The following is a 26,364-nucleotide window of genomic DNA, read 5'->3' as shown; positions in this document are numbered from 1 at the left end:
TTTATGCGTGAAAAGTGTGACTTATTTTTTTTTCATTTTGCAAGAAGTGCAGACTTCTATAGAAATTGCCACTTTTAAAAACTAACCTTGTTACATCCCTTTGGCTGGCCACATTGGCTGGCGGCTGGACGCAGAAGAAGTGCTTGTAGCTCCTTGTGAATGAGCTCGGTGTCCTCTGTTGAACATCTGATGGGTTGTGGAGCGACCGTCTGTTGTGGGCGGTTCGTGAAGTCGATGATGTAGCCCTGCACTGTTTGCAGGATCCAGCTGTCTGTGGAAATGGTTCGCCATTCCTGAAAGAAAAGGGAGATGCAACCTGCAATATGAGGGGAAAGGCAATGAGTTAGGTGAGTGCTTACCTGTGGAAAAACGTGCTCTGCCGCGGGTACGTGGCCCACGTCCTCTGTCCGCCCCTCTGGTGTAAGAGAATTGTTGTGACAATAAAACAGTATAATATATATGTATAAAGGAAGAGCCCAAAATCTCTGACCTGTCTGCGATGGAGCAGTAAAGAAAGAGGAGGAGGAGCGTATTTCCTGGGAATACCTTACTCCCTATTGCATTTTTGATTGGTTAAACGTTTACTTTCTTTACTGCTGTGGAGTTTAGTAAAGAGAGATATGCAAAAAAGGAAGCCTCCTGTCATGTGATAAAATTGAGCATGATCTATACACCAAAACTACTTCATTATGCTAAAGTTTTTTCTGGTGACTATAGTGTCCCTATAAGCACATGTGGTATGATAAGAAAGATTTAAATTTAAAGGGACACTCCAGACCCACAAAGCACTTTAGTTTGCTTAAAAGCTTTATGCGTGAAAAGTGTGACTTATTTTTTTTTCATTTTGCAAGAAGTGCAGACTTCTATAGAAATTGCCACTTTTAAAAACTAACCTTGTTACATCCCTTTGGCTGGCCACATTGGCTGGCGGCTGGACGCAGAAGAAGCCATGTTGTGAAGGTAAGTATATTAGTGAAGGTAAGTATATTATCGATAATATCAGTAACTATGGAGACTGAATCCAATTATTAGAAAAATGTCAAAGTGTTACTTTAGACAGCGAGTCGTACTGAGCTGTACAATGACTAGTAATATTTAGGCCAAAAGTAGCAGAGTGGGATTATTTATCCAGTTAATATACCGTATTTTTCGCTCCATAAGACGCACTTTTTTTCCCCTCAAAAGTGAGGGGAAATGTCTGTGCGTCTTATGGAGCGAATATGAAGCTTTACTTACCTGTCTTGCAGCGTTGGCCGGCAGCACAGGGCGCACCGCGGTAGTGGAACTTGAATTTCATGTTCCGGTTTCCGGCGGGACTGAAAGGAAGTTTGCACAAGCTGAGTGCGCACTTCCTTTCAGTCCCGCCGGAAACCGGAACATGAAATTCAAGTTCCACTACCGCGGTGCGCCCTGTGCTGCCGGCCAACGCTACAAGACAGGTAAGTAATTATGGGACAAGGGGAGGGGGACAGTATGGGAGAGAAGAATGCTAATGCATTTTCATTTGTAAGAAAAACTTATTTAATATTTTATTAACTTTGAAAATGTGTAGTAAATGGTTGATGGGGTTATGGTATATTAAAGGAATAGTCTAAATCTAATGGTATATTAAGGAGATACCAAATATTTAATGCATTGTAAAGTAGTGAAAGGGCTAAAAATCAAAACAAATATCAGTAATTGTTAAAAAAAAAACACAAAAAAAAACCCAATGGATTACTTCTTTTTGGTGTGACCACTGACTAAAATTGAAATTATCTTACACCGTCAATACAATATGACATTTGCATAGTTGTAATATCAATATCTGGGCACATCTGGAGGCTTCTTATGAAGGCAGATTTATCTATGGGGAGGGGGCGGATGAAGTCTATGGGGGGGGGGGGATGAAGTCTATGGGGAGGGGGGGATGAAGTCTATGGGGAGGGGGAGATGAAGTATATGGGGAGGGGGGATGAAGTCTATGGGGAGGGGGTGGATGAAGTCTATGGGGAGGGGATGGGTGAAGACTATGGGGAGGGGGTGGGTGAAGACTATGGGGAGGGGGTGAGTGAAGACTATGGGAGAGAGGAGAAGACTATGGGAGGGGGGGACACTATGGGACAGGGGAGAAAAAAATATTATGTACAAACTGTCCCATAGTAAGAAACACTATGGGACAGTTTGTTCAGAATATTTTTTTTCTGGGTTTCTTCCTCTAAAAAGTAGGTGCGTCTTATGGAGCGAAAAATACGGTAATTCTACATCACTGTTAGTGTTTATCTACATTTTTTTCATTTGTCAAGTAATCGCAGCTCGCTGTTTAGTGAATAACCCTTCTGTAACAATAGAAGATGATTATTCTGTTTGGAATAGCCTTGGTTTCATAATGAGGTAACCTTTCTCTTTTCCGCTTTACAGAATGAAGCTTAATTATCATAACACTCCTGCAACTACCAACTGTCTTTCATGATCTTCTGGTGAGATCTCCTGGAACCACTGTTATAATATTCTGGAGAGATGTCCTGGAACCACTGTCAAAATATTTTGGACATATCTCCTAGAAACACTGTCATAGCATTCTGGAGAGATCTTCTGGACAGGTCTCCTGGACCCAGTGTCTGGAGAGATCTCCTGGATCAACTGTCATGATCTTTAAGATATATCTACTGAACCCAGTGTTGTGATCTCTTGGATAGATCTCCTGGTACTACTGTCATGTTCTCCTGGAACCTCTGTCATACTATTCTGGAGAGAATACCATTATTAGCACTCCTTGTAGATATATACTGCTGCCATTATTTGCTGAGGAGACACTCAGCATCTTCCTACTACATGAATCCTTGCTAGGGCAGAAGCAGGCAACCTTCAGCATTATGGCTTCAACAGCATTATGGGAGATGTAGTCCACAACATCGGGAGTGTCATAGGTTGCCTATCCCTGCTATAGGCTATCAATTCCATCCTAGAGTAGAATAAATAAAAGATATTTAAGGGGACAATGACGTCCTCACAAGGCCATCTGAGAGGCTTGGTGACATATAATACAGCTCCCAAACCTTCTCATGTACTGGAATCATTAATAGCAGGTCTTAGTGACCTCACTATGGCTACACACAAGGAATCCTTAGTATTTGGTGTCTCCAGCAGCCTCTCATGCTTGCATAGTCCTCACTTGTGGAAGGAGCCCCAGAGACTATATATATTACCATATAGGCATATTACTATATATATACTAAAATTGATATCACAAGTCCATACGTTTACAAAAAAAAAAAAACATGTCTTACGTTAAAATGCAGGACGTATCTCAGAAAATGATTGCCCATTTAAATTGTCAGCCAATCCAGGTAGGAAAGTGATGTACGGGCTGTGTGACCCATTGATAACATTTAACAATGCAAGAAGGTCATACTGTTCCTGTATTAAATCTAATATCTGTTGCACCCTGTGTTCTAACTAAATACTAAAATTAAAGATCGGAGTTTATTCCAACACTTTATTAGGGCCCAAACGCTTTTCATGGCAAAGCTGTTTTTATTAGTAGACTACAAGAGGCCACAGGCACTAAGCACTGTGGCATATATGTATGGTGGCAATAGAGGGTTACTAGGTCAGTGTAAGTTCATGACCCCTGATCATCTTGTTGGGCAGAGTGGGACAAGTAGCTGGGCAGATTAGGTGACACAGCTGTTGCTGGGGACAAGAACTGGCTGATGATTGGTTGCTGTCAGTTGGGCAGATTAGGTGACACAGCCGTTGCTGGGGACAAGAACTGGCTGATGATTGGTTGCTGTCAGTGAGCCAGAAACAGAGCGGGAAACCAGGTAAGTATAAAAGGTGACAGTGCAAGGCAATCCCTGTCAGCTGTCTTTTCTACAGGATGGGAGTAGCACCGACGGACACCCACCCTCCCTCCCTCTAATTGTTAAATATGTTTATATGTAATGTCGTGGTGTTGGAAGCTTGGGGCAAAAGTCATCCTCAGGTTCAAGTTCTGAGGAAGGATATGTGTTAAATGGTTGTATTTATAAGGTGGTCAGGTTAGTTATGACTGACTGGCACTAAGAGATGGTGATAAATGGTTGTCACTAAGTGATGGTGAAGGTAAAAATTGTAGTTAAGTGAAAAGTTTTGAAGTTAAGTGAAAGGTTTACCTGAATATGTTACTGTTATCAAGTTACTGGTGGTATGCCCCATGTTTCAAGCTTTACTAAACACCACGGCCAAGCCCATTGAAATAAAATGAACTGTGTCTGTGTTTGTGTGGTCTAAGTTATTTATGCAAATTATTGCCTACCAGACATATAATTTTCCGCAAAAAAAGCAACCATAAAAAAAACTATTATTTGTGCCACTTGTTTTTTTGCATTAGACAGAGACATCTGGGATACGTGAAATATAGCACTCCTTAATGTATTACTAAACACAATATTGTATCAAGCACAAACACGGCACATTATGTCTCTCTCTGTCTCTGCCAAGCCTTTCTGAACTACACATTCAGAATTTTGCAAACCTACTCTTCCTCGTCTGTATAACTCGAATCCTCAGACCCAACCAGAGAACCTCATATTGATGAACATCTCTCTAGGACTGTGTAATCTTAGACGTAAATTCCAGCTATTGTAAAACTACATCAAAGCATCATGGGAGGTGTAGTTTTACACCAGGGACATTCATGTTGACCCTGCCCTATGCTGATATTCATTATGAAATCACACACATTTGTAATTATTTACGATTGTATTTTTTATGCCATTAATAATTATTGATTATTTATATGCACAGTAGAATACTTTGGACTTCTGTCTATATTATTGCTAGCAGTAAACTGACTTCATTAAAAGATCTGTAGTATTGTTTCTTTGTTATTTGAGTTGTTTCATTTTTTTGTATTTGATATATATATAAGTGAGGAAAGTGATAAATTAGTGAGTATTTAACCCCTTAATGACGAGTGACGGACGAGGTCCGTCACTCGGGGGATTGCCTTAACGACGAGTGACGGACCTTGTCCGTCACCCGTTAAAATTAACCCCAGATTGCCGCAATCACGGGCGATCGCAGGGTTAATGGTGCTCCGGTCTGCCTCTGTATTAGAGGCAGACCGGGGGCACTGACTCGCGCTGTCCCAGGACATGTGCCCGCTCTGACAGCATGTCATAGTGAGCACATGTGCTCAGTATACTTACCTTTCGCCTCCCTGCACTTCCGGGTTCACTGTGTTCACAGTGCTGATCCTGCCCCCTGTAAAAAAATAAATAAAGTTAAATTAAAATCCCACCCCCCCCCCCCCCTTTACCCAGTTTAATAAAAAAATTAACCTCTTCCCTGCCTCAATTGGCAGGGATTGCATTTTACTTTTTTTTTTTTTTAACCCCTGAGGGTTACATTTATTTTATTAATTAATTTAAATATTTTAAAATTATACATTTAGCTAGCTGGGGAGGGTGGAAGTTAGTGGGGAATTGGGGGATTTAGTGTTAAGCTAACTAGGGGTTAACGTTAAAAAAGTTTTAAAATAAGCTTTAAAAAGTTAAAAAAGTTATACAATTTTGTACCAAAAAAAAATTGTATAATCCACAAGAGGTAGTAGATGAGTTGGCTTCCTTTTACCACAAACTATCTAACTTAAAATTGGACATAAAGTTGCATCAGCCTTCAAAAGAGGAAATATCTACCTTTCTTAATGTGGTTAATATGCCTAGATTATCCGACCAACAAATTAGGGCTCTTTGTGAACAAATTTCTGAAGATGAAGTAAGAAAGGCGATATATGCACTTCCTAAAAATAAAGCTCCGGGTCCAGATGGGTTTCCAAACAACTTTTACTTAACTTTTGAAACTCAACTTATACCACACCTTACAAACTTATTCAATCAATTCAAGATCTCTGGGTCTTTACCAGAAGAAATGCTTCTGGCGCACATAATCAATTTGCCTAAACCAGGCAAAGTCCCTAACGAGAGTGTTAATTTAAGACCTATATCCTTACTAAACACGTACATTAAAATATATGCAAAGATTTTAGCCATGCGAATCAAGCCTATGTTATTTGATTTGATCTCACCGGAGCAATCGGGGTTTGTCCCATCAAGACAACCAGGAGACAATACTCGCCAATTTCTAAATGTAATCACTTGGGGACAAACTAACAACCAAAGGGGTATACTATTAGCCCTTGACGCTGAGAAAGCGTTTGACCGCCTAAATTGGTCCTATATGCAAGACGTTTTGATAAGAATGGGGTTCCCTACAGCCTTTTTGAGTAATTTAATGACCCTTTACTCTAAACCTACGGCCAAAATATATAATTCTGGCTTTTTGTCCAGATCATTCCAAATAACAAATGGATCCAGGCAAGGTTGCCCACTATCACCATTGATTTTTATTCTTTGTATGGAGCCCTTAATAAGATATATTAAATCTCAGGAAGCTATTAAAGGTGTAATTACGCCAATAGGTGAACAAAAAATTGCTTTATTTGCGGATGATGTCCTTTTATTCTTATCAGACCCAGAATCATCAATTCCACAGTTACTCACCACACTGGAAAGATTTGGACAAATATCATATTACAAAAATAATTCTAAAAAATCACAGGCGTTGGTTTTAGGACTCCCAATAGACATCACACAACGATTAAAAGCGATATATCCGTTTGACTGGCGTAAAACATCTATTTCTTATTTAGGCATTAAACTCCCTACAACACATAAGTTGATAATAAAAGAAAATCACCTACCACTTATACATAAACTGGACTATCAACTTAAAACATGGGAGAATAAAGAAATATCTTGGTTGGGCCGTATTACAAACAATAAAAATGATGATTTTGCCACATATTCTTTATCTTTTTCGCACACTGCCAATTACTATCCCAAATATTATACTTCGGAAGTTCCAGTTATTGATTAATGTACATATATTGAAAAGGAAACCACTAAGAATTGCGCAAGAACAACTGTGGCTTCCATTTGTTAAAGGTGGTTTAGGAGTCCCAAATGTTAGAATTTACTATAAGGCTACTATACTTGCCCAAGGCCTTTCAACTTTAAAAAGGGCTTCTTGTCCGCTATGGCTACCATTAGAAAGCTTTCAGTTCCCACAAGGCTCACTAATCTCCATTCTCTGGTCAGTAGACTTGCTCCCATCTACAAAAATTATTTAGCATATATGGAGAGAGTCCATTTCTAAACTTTCTTTAGGACAAGACTTATTATCTGCAGCACCCCTGCAGACTCTCTCTGCTTTTACCTCAGACTTGCAGCTAGATTACTGGATACAGTTAGGGGTACGCTATATACGGTTATTATATAATGATTCAGGTATGAAATCATTTCCGGACTTGGTTAAAGAATATTCTTTACCACCTAGGGAAATATTTACATACCTACGAATTAGGAACATTCTGCAAATAAATACAATTCAAAAAATCGAGCGATTAACACCATTTGCTCTAAAATGTACAGGGAGATTGCCTAATACTAGAGCTTCGTCCTTTTGTTACAATATTCTCTTGACACAAGGGGAACCTAAGAAACAGGAATATGCTCTAAAATGGGAAAGAGATTTGAAGGAACCATTCCCGATAGCAAGTTGGTTTCAGGCATTAAGGATAACTAAAGGGGTTTCCAGCAGTCTTAACCATTGGGAAGCCTACTGCAAGATTATTATGCGATGGTACTCGGTGCCAGCTAAATTAGCACATATTTTTAAGGGGACGAGCAATTTATGTTGGAGATGTTTAAAACACGAGGGGTCTCTATTACATATTTTTTGGTCATGCCTTAGTATTATTAAATTATGGGAGGAGATCGACAAATTTTTTAGGGTAGCATTGAAGGTTAATATTCCATTTAAATCAGAGTGCTTTTTACTTCATATATTTCCCACACAGCTTCGTGAAGAAAAATTGATGATTATCCATTGTTTAACCGCAAAAAAGATTTCAATACAAATGGAAATATAAACAAGCACCAACAATAGCAGAGGTCTTGTGCAGATTTGATTCCTTTAGCATTTATGAAAAAATGGCAAGCCGATTAAAGGGTAGAGAAGATCTATATAAGCGAAGTTTTCATCAGTGGTTGGAAATAAGAGATCAATATGCATCAGTGCTAAATAATGTCAAATAGACCTTACCTTTTGTGTTTTTCTCTCTCTTTTTTTTTGGGGGGGGGGGGGGAGTGCATTACATTTAGAAGGATGGAAAAAGGAGAAGGTACAATAGCATAGTAAGATGTTGATATTACTATTACTGTATATGGGCTGTGTTAAATCTTATGCATGTTTCCCATTTTCCCTTGTTTTTTTTCTTTCTGTATCCCAGTTTGATGCTTCAGGGTCATATAATAATGACCGTTGTTATCAACATAAAACTTAAATAAAAAAAAAAGATATTTAAAAAAAAAAAAAAATTAAAAAGTTTAAAAAAGTTTTAATAACGTTTAAGTAAAAAAAATTAAACACCCCCCTCTTTACCCAGTCCAAATAAAAATTAACCCCTTCCCTGACAGTCGATCACTGCCTACAGTGATCAAAATACAGATCACAGTATTATACTGTGATCTAATTTTTTTTATCCCCTGACGATTCACTTTTATTTATTTTTTAACCCTCAGGGGGTTAAATTTATTTAATTAATTAATTTAAACATTGTATAATTAAATATTTTTGATAGCTGGGGTGGGTGGGAGTTATGGGAAAATGGGGAATTTACTGTTAGTGCTGTTACTGCTAGTTAGGGGTTAACGGTAAAAAAAAAAAAAAGCTTAGAAAAATGTTAAATCTGTAAAAATAGGTTTTAAGAAAATTTAGGAAACTTTAAAAAAATTAATAAGCAAAACAAAAGTTTAAAAAATAGTTTTAAAAAGTAAAAAAAGTTTTAAAAAGTTAAAAAATACATTTAAAAACGCTCATTACCACTACACCTGGAACAAACTAGAGAAAAAATGATCCCACGCCAAGGTTCAAAATATGCCTTTTGAATTACCCCAGGGTGTATTCTTTAACCCCTTAAGGACGGAGCCAAATGTACACATTGTGAACGAAACAAAATGTAAACAAAACCTGGCATTTGCGCTATATGTCTGTCCAACCGTAATTCACCTCTTTCATATTAAATGCACCCCCCCCCCCTTATTATATATCATTTTATTCAGGGGAAACAGTGCTTTCATTTAATATCAAATATTTAGCTATGAAACATAATTTAATATGAAAACAATGGGAGAAAATAAGATTTTTTTTATTTTTTTAGTTCTACATGACATTTTAACTGTCAATGTCATAATACTGTTTGCTTTTACTGCAATAAAATACACATATTTGTATTCAGCAAAGTCTCACGTGTAAAACAGTACCCGCTATGTACAGGTTTTATGGTGTTTTGGGAAGTTACAGGGTCAAACATAGCATGTTACATTTGAAATAGAAATTCGCCAGATTGGTTAAGTTGCCTTTGAGACTGTATAGTAGCCCAGGAAATAAATTTACACCCATAATGGCATACCATTTGCAATAGTAGATAACCCAAGGTATTGCAAATTGGGTATGTCCAGTCTTTTTTAGTAGCCATTTGGTCACAAACACTGGCCAAAGTTAGCGTTAGTATTTGTTTGTGTGTGAAAAATGCAAAAAACGCCAATTTTGGCCAGTGTTTGTGACTAAGTGGCTACTAAAAAAGACTGGACATACCCCATTTGCAATACCTTGGGTTGTCTACTATTGCAAATAGTATGCCATCATAGGGGTTATTTTCATTCTTGGGCTACCATAGGGTCACAAAGGCAACGTATGCAATCTGGCGAATTTTAATGTGAAAAAAATGAAACACAAGCCTTATATTTGACGCTGTAATTTTTGAAAACACCATAAACCTGTACATGAGGGGTACTGTTGTACTCGGGAGACTTAGCTGAACACAAATATTTGTGTTTCAAAACAGTAAAAAGTATTGCAGCAATAATATCGTCCGTGTAAGTGCTGTTTGTGCGTGAAAAATGTAAAAAATGTCACTTTTACTGGCGATATCATCGTTGTAATACATTTTACTGTTTTGAAACACTAATATTTGTGTTCAGCGAAGTCTCCCGAGTAAAACAGTAACCCCCATGTACAGGTTTTATGGTGTCTTGGAAAGTTATAGGGTTAAATACAGGGAGTGCAGAATTATTAGGCAAGTTGTATTTTTGAGGATTAATTTTATTATTGAACAACAACCATGTTCTCAATGAACCCAAAAAACTCATTAATATCAAAGCTGAATATGTTTGGAAGTAGTTTTTAGTTTGTTTTTAGTTATAGCTATTTTAGGGGGATATCTGTGTGTGCAGGTGACTATTACTGTGCATAATTATTAGGCAACTTAACAAAAAACAAATATATACCCATTTCAATTATTTATTTTTACCAGTGAAACCAATATAACATCTCAACATTCACAAATATACATTTCTTACATTCAAAAACATAACAAAAACAAATCAGTGACCAATATAGCCACCTTTCTTTGCAAGGACACTCAAAAGCCTGCCATCCATGGATTCTGTAAGTGTTTTGATCTGTTCACCATCAACATTGCGTGCAGCAGCAACCACAGCCTCCCAGACACTGTTCAGAGAGGTGTACTGTTTTCCCTCCTTGTAAATCTCACATTTGATGATGGACCACAGGTTCTCAATGGGGTTCAGATCAGATGAACAAGGAGGCCATGTCATTAGATTTTCTTCTTTTATACCCTTCCTTGCCAGCCACGCTGTGGAGTACTTGGACGCGTGTGATGGAGCATTGTCCTGCATGAAAATCATGTTTTTCTTGAAGGATGCAGACTTCTTCCTGTACCACTGCTTGAAGAAGGTGTCTTCCAGAAACTGGGAGTTGAGCTTGACTCCATCCTCAACCCGAAAAGGCCCCACAAGCTCATCTTTGATGATACCAGCCCAAACCAGTACTCCACCTCCACCTTGCTGGCGTCTGAGTCGGACGGGAGCTCTCTGCCCTTTACCAATCCATCCATCTGGCCCATCAAGACTCACTCTCATTTCATCAGTCCATAAAACCTTAGAAAAATCAGTCTTGAGATATTTCTTGGCCCAGTCTTGACGTTTCAGCTTGTGTGTCTTGTTCAGTGGTGGTCGTCTTTCAGCCTTTCTTACCTTGGCCATGTCTCTGAGTATTGCACACCTTGTGCTTTTGGGCACTCCAGTGATGTTGCAGCTCTGAAATATGGCCAAACTGTTGGCAAGTGGCATCTTGGCAGCTGCACGCTTGACTTTTCTCAGTTCATGGGCAGTTATTTTGCGCCTTGGTTTCTCCACACGCTTCTTGCGACCCTGTTGACTATTTTGAATGAAACGCTTGATTGTTCAATGATCACGCTTCAGAAGCTTTGCAATTTTAAGAGTGCTGCATCCCTCTGCAAGATATCTCACTATTTTTGACTTTCCTGAGCCTGTCAAGTCCTTCTTTTGACCCATTTTGCCAAAGGAAAGGAAGTTGCCTAATAATTATGCACACCTGATATAGGGTGTTGATGTCATTAGACCACACCCCTTCTCATTACAGAGATGCACATCACCTAATATGCTTAATTGGTAGTAGGCTTTCGAGCCTATACAGCTTGGAGTAAGACAACATGCATAAAGAGGATGATGTGGTCAAAATACTAATTTGCCTAATAATTCTGCACACAGTGTATAGTGCTAACAAATTATATTCCCTTTACTTTCGGCATCGGTTGTCAGGCAGGTCCCGCTAATTGTAATTTAACCCCTTAAGGACACATGACATGTGTGACATGTCTTGATTTCCTTTTATTCCAGAAGTTTGGTCCTTAAGGGGTTAAGGATACCTAATTATGTAAAAAATATTACATAAATATATGTGTAGAATTAATATATGTATATATATACATATGTGTATATATACGTATATATATATATATATATATATAATTTTTTTTAATATTTTTATTTATATATAGGTATATATATAGTGATATATACGTATATATTTATGTATATAGATATATATATATTATTTCGTTCTACGTGTATTTTGATATAAATATATATATATATTAATATCACAATACAGTTAGAACAAAATAAAACACATCTATATATTTTTTTATATTTTATTTTTAATTATTTTTTTGTTTTATTTTTTTACGTATTTACATATTTTTTTATATTATATATAAATATACATATAACAATAATTATATATATATATATATATATTTAATCAGTATCAGTCTATGTGTAATTTGATATTAATATATATATATAACTATATATATATTAATATTAAAATACACCTAGACAGTGTATGTGTGTGTATGTATATGTGTATATATATAAAGGCTTGGCCTGTAGTTGTGGGAGGGGCTTGGTTTCCCTATAAAAGGGCTACCAATCCACTCTCACATTACCGTCAATGGTCTGGCGAGTCAGAAACGTTACTTCCGGTTCTGACCGCCATCTTGGATTTTCGTCTTACCTGTTCCTCGCGGTCTCCTGGTCTCCTGGTCTCCTGGTCTCCTGGTCTCCTCTTTCGGTGCTCTCCTGCGTTGTCCGGGCTCCCCAGGGTCTCTTTTCCCGCCACCGCTGTCCGCACAGTTTTCCGGTACTCGCTGCCGCCGAAAAACCGTAAGTGGGGCCCGCCGTAAAGCAAACTGCTTCTTACTCACAGCTTACACGGCGGAGCCCTTTCGCATTTCGGCACTTCTTTGTAAATCACTCCGCCGCTCAGTAAAATAATCCATGTCCTTTTAAACTGCAAAACGATATCGCTGCATTCGGCTACACACTTAAAATTTTCTGCTTTCAACTAAACGGTTTAAATATGTACTGTATCACTATTTTAAAATTCACACGTTAATTAGGAATTTTAACACGATCCGGCACCCACTTCTTAGGTGGAATTTCGCCCCCTACCGGTCAATAACGATACTACACACAAATTATTATTTTTTTTTTCTCCCTCTCTTTCTCTTATTATGTATACATAAATTATGCTACACCTGAATTATGATTTCTGACGTCTTCCCACAGGTTCTTTATCAGAAGTTATATTAAGAATTGGGCACCGGAGTCGGTACCATTTATACCTTATTTATAGGTTGGTAATAGTGTCACTGGTTATGTTTTATGTAATGGCCATATAACATATAATATTAGGTTAAAAATATTATTTACTCTCCTAGGCTTAGTCAGCGGAACGGTAGCTTTTACAAGCAAGAAGCCGGTTTCTCTCGGTTATATCTCCTCCGCAAGTTATCGGGTAGGTTCTGGTTCTAAGGTCCACGATCTGGCCTAACCACTACCCCAGTTTCAGATATTTATATATCATCTTATACCCACAGGTTAACCCACCGACAATATCACAGTTTCTCTGCAATTGAGAGGTCAAGCCTGACTCACTCTTCAGGTACTACGCCAGATCCCACTATTTCCTAAAATATTATTTGAGGGGTACTGGTCCTAGATTAGGTGGCCCAATTAGATAAATATTTTCTGGTCTTAATCCTTAGGCTAGTGGTCCCGCGAGGCCAACATCCCTAACCTCACACTCGGAGGTAATACGTCCCTCGGGCCAAATCATAGCTAGCCGCCTCGCATCAATGCAAAGAGAGGGCCTCACCTGTCACTCCCAATCTTTCTTATGCTTTAAATGACACCGAGAGGCCAACACCCCGCCACAACGTTCGGTGGCCTCAAACGTCCCCTCGGGCCCATGCATAGATAGTGCCTCTCAAGCCGCTTGGCAACTAGCAGGGCCTCATCTGTCACGTTTCAAAAAAGCTTAATTGTTTCACCGCTTGGTATTTTGTTAGCCCACCAGTACCCAACCACAAAACAATTCATACGACTGACTATATATATTTATAATTTCAGTTATGTCACTAACGCCAGCTATTCCTGAAGAACTGTCACCACCTAGCACACCCGCTAGGCCTACCACCCCTGGTCCAAGTACAGACGTGAATAGCCCGGCATCCCTTAGATCGTGGACCATACCACGTCTTACAGCTGAACTAAGAAGACGCTGCATCCCTTTCCCAGCTACAGCTAGAAAGGCGGAGTTGTATAGGCTTCTGAACACTACCACTGACAACTCCGAGGCAGGGGAAGGCCCTAGCGGGTCTCAAGTACCAGCATTTCATACAATGATGACGTCCCTTATGACATCCATGGGGAAAATCACTGACAGGCTGGACATATTGGAGGCCGGTAGTGCTACTCACTCCACTACAAATACAACGGTCGCCACTCAGCCTCTTGCTGATACCTTACCCGGTAATACCCCACCAGCCACGGGGGACATAGAATCTATAGATCCCTCACACATGGTCCCAGCTCACCTTAAAAAGGACATTCTGGAAGGCAAGGACGTTAACCTAGCTTCATTGCTTATTGCCTCCCAGGATGTCCTTGAGAACAGGACCTTTGCTTGTGGGGACATTTCTGTAGTCCTTAAAGCTAGGGACCCTCGCCTGAATAAAAAATTGAATATACCAGAATTTGTGTTAGGTTTTGGCATCTATAGGGACGTATATTGCACTGTATACCCAGGGAAAAGAGCCGAGCTGGATGCGTACATGCACAAGTTGGTGGATTTGGGGCACAAATACGGTGGTACAGCGTTCTACGATTACCACCGTTCCTTCTCTGCAAAGGTGGCCGCAGCTCTGGCTCAGTTCAATTTAAGCATTAAGTGGAATAAATTGGACACGGAGCTATTCTGTAGGCACTTTGCAGGCCTCAAGCCCCCAACTTGTGCAGTATGCTCATCAGCAACCCACAGCACTAATTTCTGCCCTAATACAGCTGAGGCAGAACAAAACCAAGCAACTACTATCCCCTCAAGGTCAAATAAAGGTTTAAAAGACAAACTAGGAAGAGATATTGTCTTCTTAGGGAAATCCCAAGTATGCAACAATTTTAATGCTGGCAATTGTGGGTTTAGTTCATGTAGACTAATGCATGTCTGTTCACATTGTTTTAGGGCTCATTCCAAGACAATGTGCCCAAATAAAGCTTTTCCTAAACCCTATCTCACATGCGTGAACCTCAGCTTATTCACTGATTTACTACATCTACACCCATCACGACATTTTAGTGACTACCTCATAACAGGTCTATCGGAGGGTTTTCACACAGGGTTGATACACTTACCTACAGGCACACTGGAATGTGACAACTTACTTTCCACACGAGATGACCCACAGCTGGTACATAAACTTATCACAACTGAGGTGGACCAAGGGTTTTTGCTGGGTCCTTTCCACTCACCACCTTTTACTTCTTGGAGAACCAATCCCATTGGGATTGTCACGGGGAAAAACTCACTTAAACCCAGGCTAATCATTGATTTATCCGCACCACATTCCTCTACAGTCCCCAGCTTAAATTCCCTCATACCATCGGAAGAGTTTTCACTGCATTACGCCACTATCGACCATGCCATTGGGGCTATCATTAAAGCAGGCACAGGGGCATGGTTGAGTAAAACGGATGTAGTGAACGCCTTCAAATTACTTCCTATGCACCCTACACTTTGGCACCTTCACGGCATTAAATGGGAAGGGTTATACTATTTTTTCACTCGCCTCACTTTTGGCTCTAAAAGCAGCCCGCATATTTTCGACACATTTGCAGAGGCCTTATGTTGGTTGTTACTCAATATATGCAAATGTCCCTCAGTGATTCACTATTTAGACGATTTCCTCACAATTGAGAACAACACACTTCCACCCACAAGTTTAAGACACATGTTGGCATTATTTGAGTCACTTTCTATCCCAGTCTCCCCACATAAGACCCTGGGGCCTGACACTCAGATGCAATTTCTGGGGATACAACTAGATACAGTACACATGCAGGCTAGCCTCCCTCATGAGAAAATTGAGCGTATCCTGGCAAGCATTGACCATTACCTACAGCAAGGTCGTTGCACAAAAAAAGATTTACAATCATTGCTGGGATCGCTTAATTTTGCAATGAGAATCATTCCCCAAGGGAGATCATTTATTTCACATTTGCTGTCACTATTTCCACAATTTACCTCAGACACATCTTACATTTCATTGGACAACCACGCAACATCAGATTTGCACATGTGGAGAATTTTCCTCACTTCTTGGAACGGGCGTGCCATGTTTATACCACCTCACTCAGACACTTCACCTACACTATGGACAGACGCTGCAGCAAACACAGGTTTCGCAGCCATATGGGGAGACCAATGGCTTGGGGGTCCGTGGCCAACTGAGGTGACAGCTCTCACAAAATTCACAGAGACCTCTGCTTTATTTGAGTTGTACCCCATCGTGGCAGCAGCCGTTACCTGGGGCCACCAGTGGTCCGGTCACACGGTTTGGTGCTATTCTGACAACATGGCTACTTGCCATATTGTCAATAAAGGCCGGTCATCATCACTGGTAATTATGAGGCTCTTGAGACGACTCACATGGGTAGCAGCCACTTGTCAATTCTTTCTAACATGTATTCACGTTCCAGGGTGCACAAACATCAGTGCTGATCACTTGTCTCGATTTCGTTTTCAGGAATTCTTCTCGACACTGCCCACCGCTTCCAGACTGGCAACACCAGCCCCACTTTTCACAGACATGATAATGGATTAAAAGCCTTGTTAAATCACGCACGTCACATTTCTCACCTTGCACTTTCTGTAAATACAAGAAACACTTACGACAGAGCATTTCACATATTCAGGAAATTTATCACGGATTTTCACATTCACGACATGTTTACGATAGAAGCAATTTTGGGTTTCACTTCTTTTTGCCACATCAACCTAAAACTATCATTCAACACTATTAAATTATACCTCACGGGAATTCAACACCACATGCTTATTCAACAACCCAAAGCCACTAGTTTCTTGTCATCATATCAAATCAAGACAGTTCTTAGAGGCATTAAAAAATTAGACACACATGTCCCAGCAAAACGACTACCTATAGATAACCATATATTTCATGCCCTAATCAACTTGTTAGATTCCTCCCCGTTTGAGCCCAGGACAAACACGGTCATAAAGACAGCCATATATCTAGCTTTTTATGGATTCCTCCGTCCCAACGAATTCACAACCAGGACTATTACGACCACTGATTACTTAAGAACCATGGACTTAGAGAAACATAACGACCATTACCTACTCATACTCAAACACTCAAAAACCAGCACCATGGGTCATACCGTCACGATCCCTTTGTACCCTACTCATAACAAATGGTGCCCGGTACAAAATGTTGACAATTATCTGCAATCACTCCACAAACAACCATTACAACCTTTGCTAGAACTGCACGGTAACGTTCTAACTACAGCGAGGTTTATGCTCTATGTAAGATTGCTGTTGACTAGACTCGGCTTGAACCCTAGTCAATTTTCAGGTCATTCTTTCCGAATCGGGGCAGCATCCACAGCCTCTGCTAACCACATACCTCCACACATCATCAAAACAATGGGACGCTGGAAATCTTCCGCTTATACTCTTTATATACCCAATCCTGTTAAAGAATTAAGACTAGCTTTTTGTGACTTATCTAAATAAAGTTTGGTCAACGTATTATGTCTTATGGTATTTATTTTTGCCCACTTTTTACAGGCCTACTGCTCTGTCGGTTTCGGCACACCACAACCGACTAATTCCAACTAATTGGTATTTATGTTATTATATGTTATTATATGTTATGATCTCATATACGGCTATATGGCCACGACCACAAATATAAAGGCTTGGCCTGTAGTTGTGGGAGGGGCTTGGTTTCCCTATAAAAGGGCTACCAATCCACTCTCACATTACCGTCAATGGTCTGGCGAGTCACCCCACCCGCCACTCCCTCTATTACAAACACCCTCTAAGGTGGGCCCACTTTTTACAGGCCTACTGCTCTGTCGGTTTCGGCACACCACAACCGACTAATTCCAACTAATTGGTATTTATGTTATTATATGTTATTATATGTTATGATCTCATATACGGCTATATGGCCACGACCACAAATATATATATACTTAGATCATATATATAATATATATATGATCTGAGTATATATATTTTTTTTTTACACTTATTTTAACTGTTGTTTATTTGAATTTAGCCAGCAGGGGGACTAACTGTCATTACAGTTAGTCCCCCTGCTGGCATTGCTGCAGCCAGCTATCCTGGCCATGTGATTGTGAGGTCCTCGCAAGGACCTCACTCTCACATGGCCCGGGGGGGCTGAAGAGGATGGAGGTGCCGCGGGGGGCTCCCTGGGAGTCCCCCCAACCGCAATCGCCGTCGTGGGATCGCCGGCGACCGGGTAAGTGAAAAAAAAACGGAGGGCGTACAATTACGCCCGGCTGCGTTTAGAGCCGCTTTAAAAAGGACGTAATTGTACGCCCTCCGGTCTAAAGGGGTTAATAAATAGTATGTGTTTGTGGGGAAGTTTCAATAACCAACCATCTAAACTACTCCAAATTGGAACATGGACACAGCATAAAACTTCAAAGTTAGAAAAAAACTGAATGGCTGCGTCTCAAATGTGCCCCTTCAACATCCACATATACCTGGCAAAGGTACATACGGGGGTATTACTGTACTCAGACCACATAGTTGAGCAACATATGAAGTATTATACAGTGGTATCACACATAAGGTTTGCAAAATATACTGTGCAAACTCACTTTGTGTGTCAAAAAGGCAGAAAAAAATGCTTATTACCACTACACCTGGTACAAGCTAGCGGAAAAATGATCCAACGCTAAGGTTCAAAGTATGCCTTTTGAAATACCCTGGGATGTCTTCTTTAAGAAATGGTATGGCTTTATGGGGTATTTGGATTATATAGCCTGGTAAAATACTCTAAAATGGGACATGGGCACAGCGTAAAAATGTAAAGTTTGAAAAAAAAAATGGAATGGCTGTGTCCCAAATGTGCCCCTCTGATGTCCACATATACCTGGCAAAGGTACATACGGGGGTATTTTTGTACTCAGCAGACATAGCTGAGCAACATATGAAGTATTATACAGTGGTAGTACACATAAGGTTTGCAAAATATACTGTGCAAACTCACTTTGTGTGTCAAAAAGGCAGAAAAAACGCTTTTTACCACTACACCTGGTACAAGCTAGCGGAAAAATGATCCCACTCTAAGGTTTATAATATGCCTTTTGAAATACCCTGGGGTGTCTACTTTAAGAAATGGTAGGCCTTTGTGGGGTAGTTTGAATTTAAAACCTGCAAAGATGCTTGGAAATTGCACATAGGCCCAGCGTCAAAATTCAAAGTTCGGTAAAAACTGATATGGCTTGGTCTCCTATATGGCACTGTAGCTTCACGAAATAGTGCCAAAGACATTCATTGGGGGTGTCTTTTTACTCAGAAGACTTATCTGAGCATAATTTGGGGGGTTTTAACTTAGTGGCACATATGAAATATACAAAATGCCTAGCAAAAATGCAATCCGTATGTAAAAAAATGCCCAAAATTATTTTATACCACATACTTTGGCATATATTATTGGAAAAACCGGGGCATGCTAAGGCACAATATGCACCTTATGAGATACCCTGGAGTGTCTACTTTTACAAATGGTAGGCCTTTGTGGTTTTTTTGTGAACAGTCAAACTGTTATAATACCCCAAATGGAAGCATAGGCTCATTAAATCCATCTCTCAAAACTCTACTGTGAATACTGAAAAGGACAGGTCTCCTGTATGGCACTGTAGCTTCACGAAATAGTGCCAAAGACATACAATGGGGGTGTCCTTTTACTCAGAAGACTTAGCTGAGCATAATTTTGGGGATTTTAACTTAGTGGCACATATGAAATATACAAAATGCCCAGCAAAAATGCAATCGGTATGTAAAAAAATGCCCCAAATTACTTTTTACCACATACTTTGGCATATATTGGTGAAATAATGAGGGCATGTTAAGGCACAATATGCACCTTATGAGATACCCTGGAGTGTCTACTTTTACAAATGGTAGGCCTTTGTGGGGTTTTTTTGAACAGTCAAACTACTATAATAACCCAAATGGAAGCATAGGCTCATTAAATCCGTCTCTCAAAATTCGACTGTAAATACTGAAAAGGACAGGTCTCCTATTTGGCACTGTAGCTTCACAAAATAGTGCCAAAGACATACAATGGGGGTGTCATTTTACTCAGCAGATGTAACTGAACACAAAATAAAACTTTGTACAGGAATAGCACACATCAACTTTACAAAATACACATGAGAAGTTCTTTGTTATAAGTTTGTGTGCCAAAACCCCCAAAAAAACACATTTTTACTCCAATATTTAGCAGGTTGGTGGTGAAATGGCTACGTAGAAAGCGTCAAAACAACCTCAGGTAAATAGCCTGTGGTGTCTACTTTATATAAATATATACTTTTGTGTGGTGATTTTGTTTTCTTTTATGGCTATTAAGCTTACAAGTAGTGATGTCGCAAACTGCGAACACGAACTTCCGCAAATGTTCGCGAACGGGCGAACCGGCATAGACTTCAATAGGCAGGTCGAATTTTAAAACCCACAGGGACTCTTTCTGGCCACAATAGTGATGGAAAAGTTGTTTCAAGGGGACTAACACCTGGACTGTGGCATGCCGGAGGGGGATCCATGGCAAAACTCCCATGGAAAATTACATAGTTGATGCAGAGTCTGGTTTTAATCCATAAAGGGCATAAATCACTTAACATTCCTAAATTGTTTGGAATAACGTGCTTTAAAACATCCGGTATGATGCTGTATCGATCAGGTAGTGTAAGGGTTACGCCCGCTTCACAGTGACAGACCAAACTCCCCGTTTAACGCACCGCAAACAGTCCATTTGCACAACCGCAAACTCCCCATTTGCACAAGGTTGGATACCAAGCTAGCCATGTCCCGTTCCTTGTCCTCACTGATGTCATTGAATGTCTCTTCCTCCACCCAGCCACGTACAACACCAAGGGTCCCTGAAAGGTGACAACAAGCCCCCTGTATTTTTTTTTTAAATGTACACTACTGTTACACCAGATATGAGTTGCACTGGTGTGACACTGTGCCCTGGCAAGTCCTGAAACGCACACGTGTGAAGGAAACTGACTGCTATTATATTACAGTCAAAAAAGCTGTTGTTTTTTTTAAATGCAAGCTATTGTGACACCAGATATGAGTGGTGGCACTGGGCAAGTGGGCACAGTATACGCTGTGAGCCTGACACACACACGCTGGCAGGCAGGCAACTGCAATTAGATTACACAGGAAAAAAAAAAAAAGCAGACTGATGTTCTAGCCCTATAAAGGGCTTTTTGGGATGCTGTCCTTACAGCAGAGATCAGATGAGTCCATCAGAAAGGAAGTGGACACTGAATACACTAGCCTAGCTATCGATTTCCCTATTAAATCAGCAGCAGCTACACTGTCCCTCCTCTCAATAAGAATGCAGCTTCCAGGGGGCGGAGCCTAGCTGTCATGGAGGAAAGACGAACTTCGTGTGAGCTCCCTCAATATCTCACTTTAAGCAGCTATCAACAAGCGAATTTCACCCCAGAAGGGGATGACCCAGCAATGTTGCTCCTACCTGACCGACCCGACATGCTTAATAGCGGTCAGGTAGATGGTAATCAGTCACACGGGCAAACAAGACAGGAAAGAGTTAAAGATAAATTCAGAGTCAAGAACAAAGCCATGGTCAATACCAAAATAAACAAAATAGGTACGCACTAAAGGGTACTGACACAGAAAACACGATAGGACAAAGTGGATAGGGCTAGGGAAGTTTAAATATCCTTTAACATTTGATTGGCCCACGTCATGCCTACGCCCCTAAAACGTTCATGTGTGGGGGTGCTGGAATGACGTGGGCCAATGGGAGCCTGAATCAACTTTAGGCTCCCACTGCCCCTTTAAGAGCGAGCTTGTGACTCGAGCCGTACTCCTTGTGTCAGGCGGGCCACGTGACCGATCACTGCGGTCAGTGCACGCGGCTAAGTCAGAAGAGGAGAACAGGCCGCATGCGGCTCGTGTGGAGGCAGGAGTGATCCAGCCACGCGCGGCTCATGCTTAGGAGCCAGGTCGGTCCCAGGATAAGGTAAATACAGCCACAACCACTTATCCCAATCACACACCTTTCCTAACGTCCTATCCCATTAAAAGCATATTACCGCGAATTTAATAAAACAGATAGACCCCCTACTTCATCCAGGTTACCAATCGATGGTTCGATATTCTGAGCCCTCTCTGATTTACTGTACACGACTATTCGATATTCCCACAAATTTTATATAGCATTTTATGTTTGTTTGAGACCACCTTAAAAATATTGGATATCGCTAAAAATCATGATCACTATATACTTTCTCGACAAACCTCTAAAACAAACCAAACTACTCATCCATCCACTATACCACTTTATCCCACCTAGAACTAGTGCCCAGTTCAAATACTTGACTCTTACTTACCCACACTCAGTCATGCCACACACATTTCACCACTACGCTCACTGAATCCCTCTGACTACGGCTAAATTCATCTTCTACATCAGAACACTACTCCTAAGATTGGGTTGTATCCATGTCTCGGGTCTTTCATTTAGAATAGGGGCAGCTTCGGTCTCCTTCAACACTGACACTCCAGTGCATATTATTAAAAGATTGGGCAGATGGAAATCCTCAGTCTACAACCGATATATTCCTCATCCCGAGAAAGAAATGAGGAAAGCTTTTAAAAGATTGGCTTTGTAAATTTGATGCAATAAGTGTGTTTTTCTTTAATACCTTTTCACCCTCTTTGCATGAACCCGATTTACATATATTACTAATATGTTTCTGAACATATACATTATATTATTCACTCACTCATTCACTCTCTGGGCCGGCCTAAGACATCATGCTGCCTAGGTCCAACGATAAATGACTATGGGGGATAATGTATAATAAACGCAGGTTACTGGCTATGGGAGGATAATGTATAATAAACACAGGTTACTGGTTATGGGGGGTAATGTATAATAAACACAGCTTACTGGCTTTGGGAGGGATAATGTATAATAAGCACAGGTTACTGGCTATGTGGGGGATAATGTATAATAAGCACAGGTTACTGGCTATGGGAGGATAATGTATAAAAAAACACAGGTTACTGGCTATGGGAGGGATAATGTATGAAAAACACAGGTTACTGGTTGTGGGGGATAATGTATAATAAACACAGGTTACTGGTTGTGGGGGGATAATGTATAATAAACACAGGTTACTGGCTATGGGGGAGATAATGTATAATAAGCACAGGTTACTGGCTATGGGGGGATACTGTATAATAAACACAGGCTACTGGCTATGGGAAGATAATGTATAATAAACACAGGTTACTGGCTATGGGAGGATAATGTATAATAAACACATGTTACTGGCTATGGGGGAGATAATTTATAATAAACACAAACACAAAAAAAATAATGAATGCAGCTTCAGAATTAATCTAAATTGTATGCTGTCTAGGAGGTGGGATGGTCTGGGAGGGAGGGTCTGCTGCTGATTGGCTGGAATGTGTCTGCTGACTGTGAGGTACAGGGTCAAAGTTTACTCAATGATGACGAATAGGGGGCGGACCGAACATCGCATATATCTGTGGCGAACGCGAACAAGCTATGTTCGCCAGGAACTATTCGCCAGCGAACCGTTCGGGACATCACTACTTACAAGACAAACATAACAAATTCTAAAATCGCTCCACATTAAAAGTTTATTTTACTCCTTTATATATTCTGTAAATCAGAACTAAATGAATTTATTTTTAATTACTTTCCCAAACCTGCACTAATTGTGCAAAATGTTTCTTTTTTTTTTGCATTTTTCTGTATTTTTTTTATAATAAATAAGCATTTATGTATATATATGTTACATCAAATTAAAGCCCTTTCTGTCCTTTAAAAAACGGTATATAATATGCGTCGGTGCAATAAATTAGTCAAATGCAAATTGCAGTTGAATGCAAACAGCAACAAATGCTGTTGTCATTAAGTGAAAGACAAGCTTCTGAAGCTCTGTCCTTAAGGGGTTAAATGGGTTAAGTGGAGTATCCATAGTAGCACTAAATTAATGGGAATGTAGGTTTAGAATTATTAAGCATTTGTACAAGTATAATTGAGGTCATTGTAACATTGTATTCCACATACACAGCGGAGGACAATGGGCATTGGACACACTCTGGAGAATGGCCAATGGTAGATGCCTGGAGAAGGTGGCCAGTGATCTGATGTTTACACATAGATATATAAATAATGTAACATTGTATTCCACATACACCGGGGAGGACAATGGGCAGTGGACACACTCTGGAGAACGGCCAATGGCAGATGCCTGGAGAAGGTGGCCCGTGATCTGATGTTTACACATAGATATATAAATAGAATGAATTGTCCTTCATCATCTCAATATCACCACCAATATCTCCGTGGATTCACGATGTGGGCGCCTGTGTTTTTCGTGTTTATTCTTTTTTTGTCTGTCTGCAAAATAAAGGGAAATGAACAAATAAAGGATAACAAAGACCAAAAAAACATATCAAACACCATTTCTGTGACTAATGGTGGAGGAGATGGGATATGGGGACCCCTAGACGTTTGTCCAAAAAATACCAGTGCCAGGGGGCTCTCTGTAAAGGTATAGTATATACATATTATTTTTAGCTTTTTAAATTTATGGTATTTTAGAGGTCAGCATAGTAGGGTATTAATTCCATGTTTTATTGAATTATACAAATTTTGTTACAATGTATTACACAATACTATACGCTATGTTAGTTAGACTTATCTGAAAAGTATAGCTTTGGATGATAATACAGAGTTAGGAAGCCTGTTCTGGGGCTTCTTAAAACATATGTATCTTATTAACTCAAGTCAAAGCTGTTCCAAGTAACGAATAAAAAAATTAAACATTTTTAACACTTTTTATTTTAACCTCTAATCTAACATTAGAATATTCACCTGTATTCTTCTCTAAATGCAGGTAGAGAAAAATCAGTATCTATTAGATGATACGGCACTAAATGGCATCAGAATCTACTGCGAGAGGAAAGACAGCACTTCTGGTAATAACCCAAGACAATCAGCAGATGGAAGGTTAGAGAAACTGGCTCATGGGGTGGATTTTCAGTTTCGAAAACGCTTACTCTAGATTCCATGTGCTGCAACTTGCATGAAAATAGCATTAAGCGTCTTTGTTTTATTGGGGATAAATTTGAGGAAGGTGTCGTAGAAAATGTTTTTGTCAGAACTGCATGGTGTCAGAATGAGGGACCATGTTTTTGATACAATTGTATGTACGCCTTGATTATTAGTACACATCAGAATGTTGCGTGTAGTTAAAACATCTTTGGTATCATTACTGCCCTACCATTTCCACTAAATTATTATTATTAAGGTTTTTGTTGTAATGGACACAATAAAACAAAAGAAGTGAATGGCGCTTACACAGAAAAAGTCAAAACACAGTACTGGAGTGAGAAAGGTGTTCCCCAACACACTAAAGTCAAAATGTACAGAAGGTATTAAAAGCAACAAGTGCCAAAATACACACAACACTCCCTGTGTATAAAGATATAAAACAATACTTATGCATGTACAGGTATATGTAAGGGATGTCCCATGTAGTCAGTACCTACAATAATAGAAAAGGTACATAGTATAGACTGTACATACAATGAAAGAAATACAGAGGTAATTGGATACACTCACGGATTCCAGAGCCGTGCCAGGCTCTGTATTTAGTGCCCAAAGGTGCCTCAGAAGGCTTTACTGGAGAGTCCTGAATGTTATCCCCCAGAGGTAGAAGGAACAGCAGCAGAGTGATGGTAAAAAATGTAGATTTATTATAAATATAAATTAAAATAATAACTGTGCAGGTCCCATATGGTGACTCACGAAATCACAGTCATGCAGACGCGTTTCAACTCAGTCCGAGTTTTCATCAGTGCATAAAATCATCCGGTTGCTGTTCCGTTTTAAATACACCGCTATTTTGATTGCCGGTCACATGGGCGGAAGTTCGGGTGGCCGGCGTCTGGCATCACTTCCGGTATTTCGGCGCTCATTTTCCAGCTTGATTGTGTTTAGTGTGGTTGCCCATTCGAGGCTGGAGACTCCATTTTGTGAAAGGGCATCTATTATAGTTCTTAGCATACTCACATAGAAAAAAACTTGCGATATTGGGAGTGGCACAATAACATATGAAATAGCGGTAATAATGCAATGTTGTACATAAAAGGACATTATAAATACATAATGTGAATACACAAAGTACAATATCAGTATGAGATTAGTTAATACATTTGTCCAGCTAGAGCAGAAAGGTATCTTAT

The 26,364-nt window shown here is 39.8% G+C and overlaps 1 protein-coding gene across 1 annotated transcript in view; it reads left to right on the top strand.

Annotated features, from left to right (window-relative positions):
• LOC134601935 (vitelline membrane outer layer protein 1 homolog) overlaps positions 1–26,364 on the top strand; it is a 39,048-nt gene that overhangs the window by 6,473 nt on the left and 6,211 nt on the right. Inside the window, exon 2 of the mRNA XM_063446441.1 lies at positions 25,014–25,126. Within this exon, the coding sequence (XP_063302511.1) occupies positions 25,014–25,126 (113 nt within the window). The remainder of the gene's footprint in view (positions 1–25,013; positions 25,127–26,364) is intronic.

Source organism: Pelobates fuscus, chromosome 3 (assembly GCF_036172605.1).
Source record: "Pelobates fuscus isolate aPelFus1 chromosome 3, aPelFus1.pri, whole genome shotgun sequence".
NCBI classification, from domain to species: domain Eukaryota; kingdom Metazoa; phylum Chordata; class Amphibia; order Anura; family Pelobatidae; genus Pelobates; species Pelobates fuscus.
This window is presented reverse-complemented; position numbering and strand designations above follow the sequence as displayed.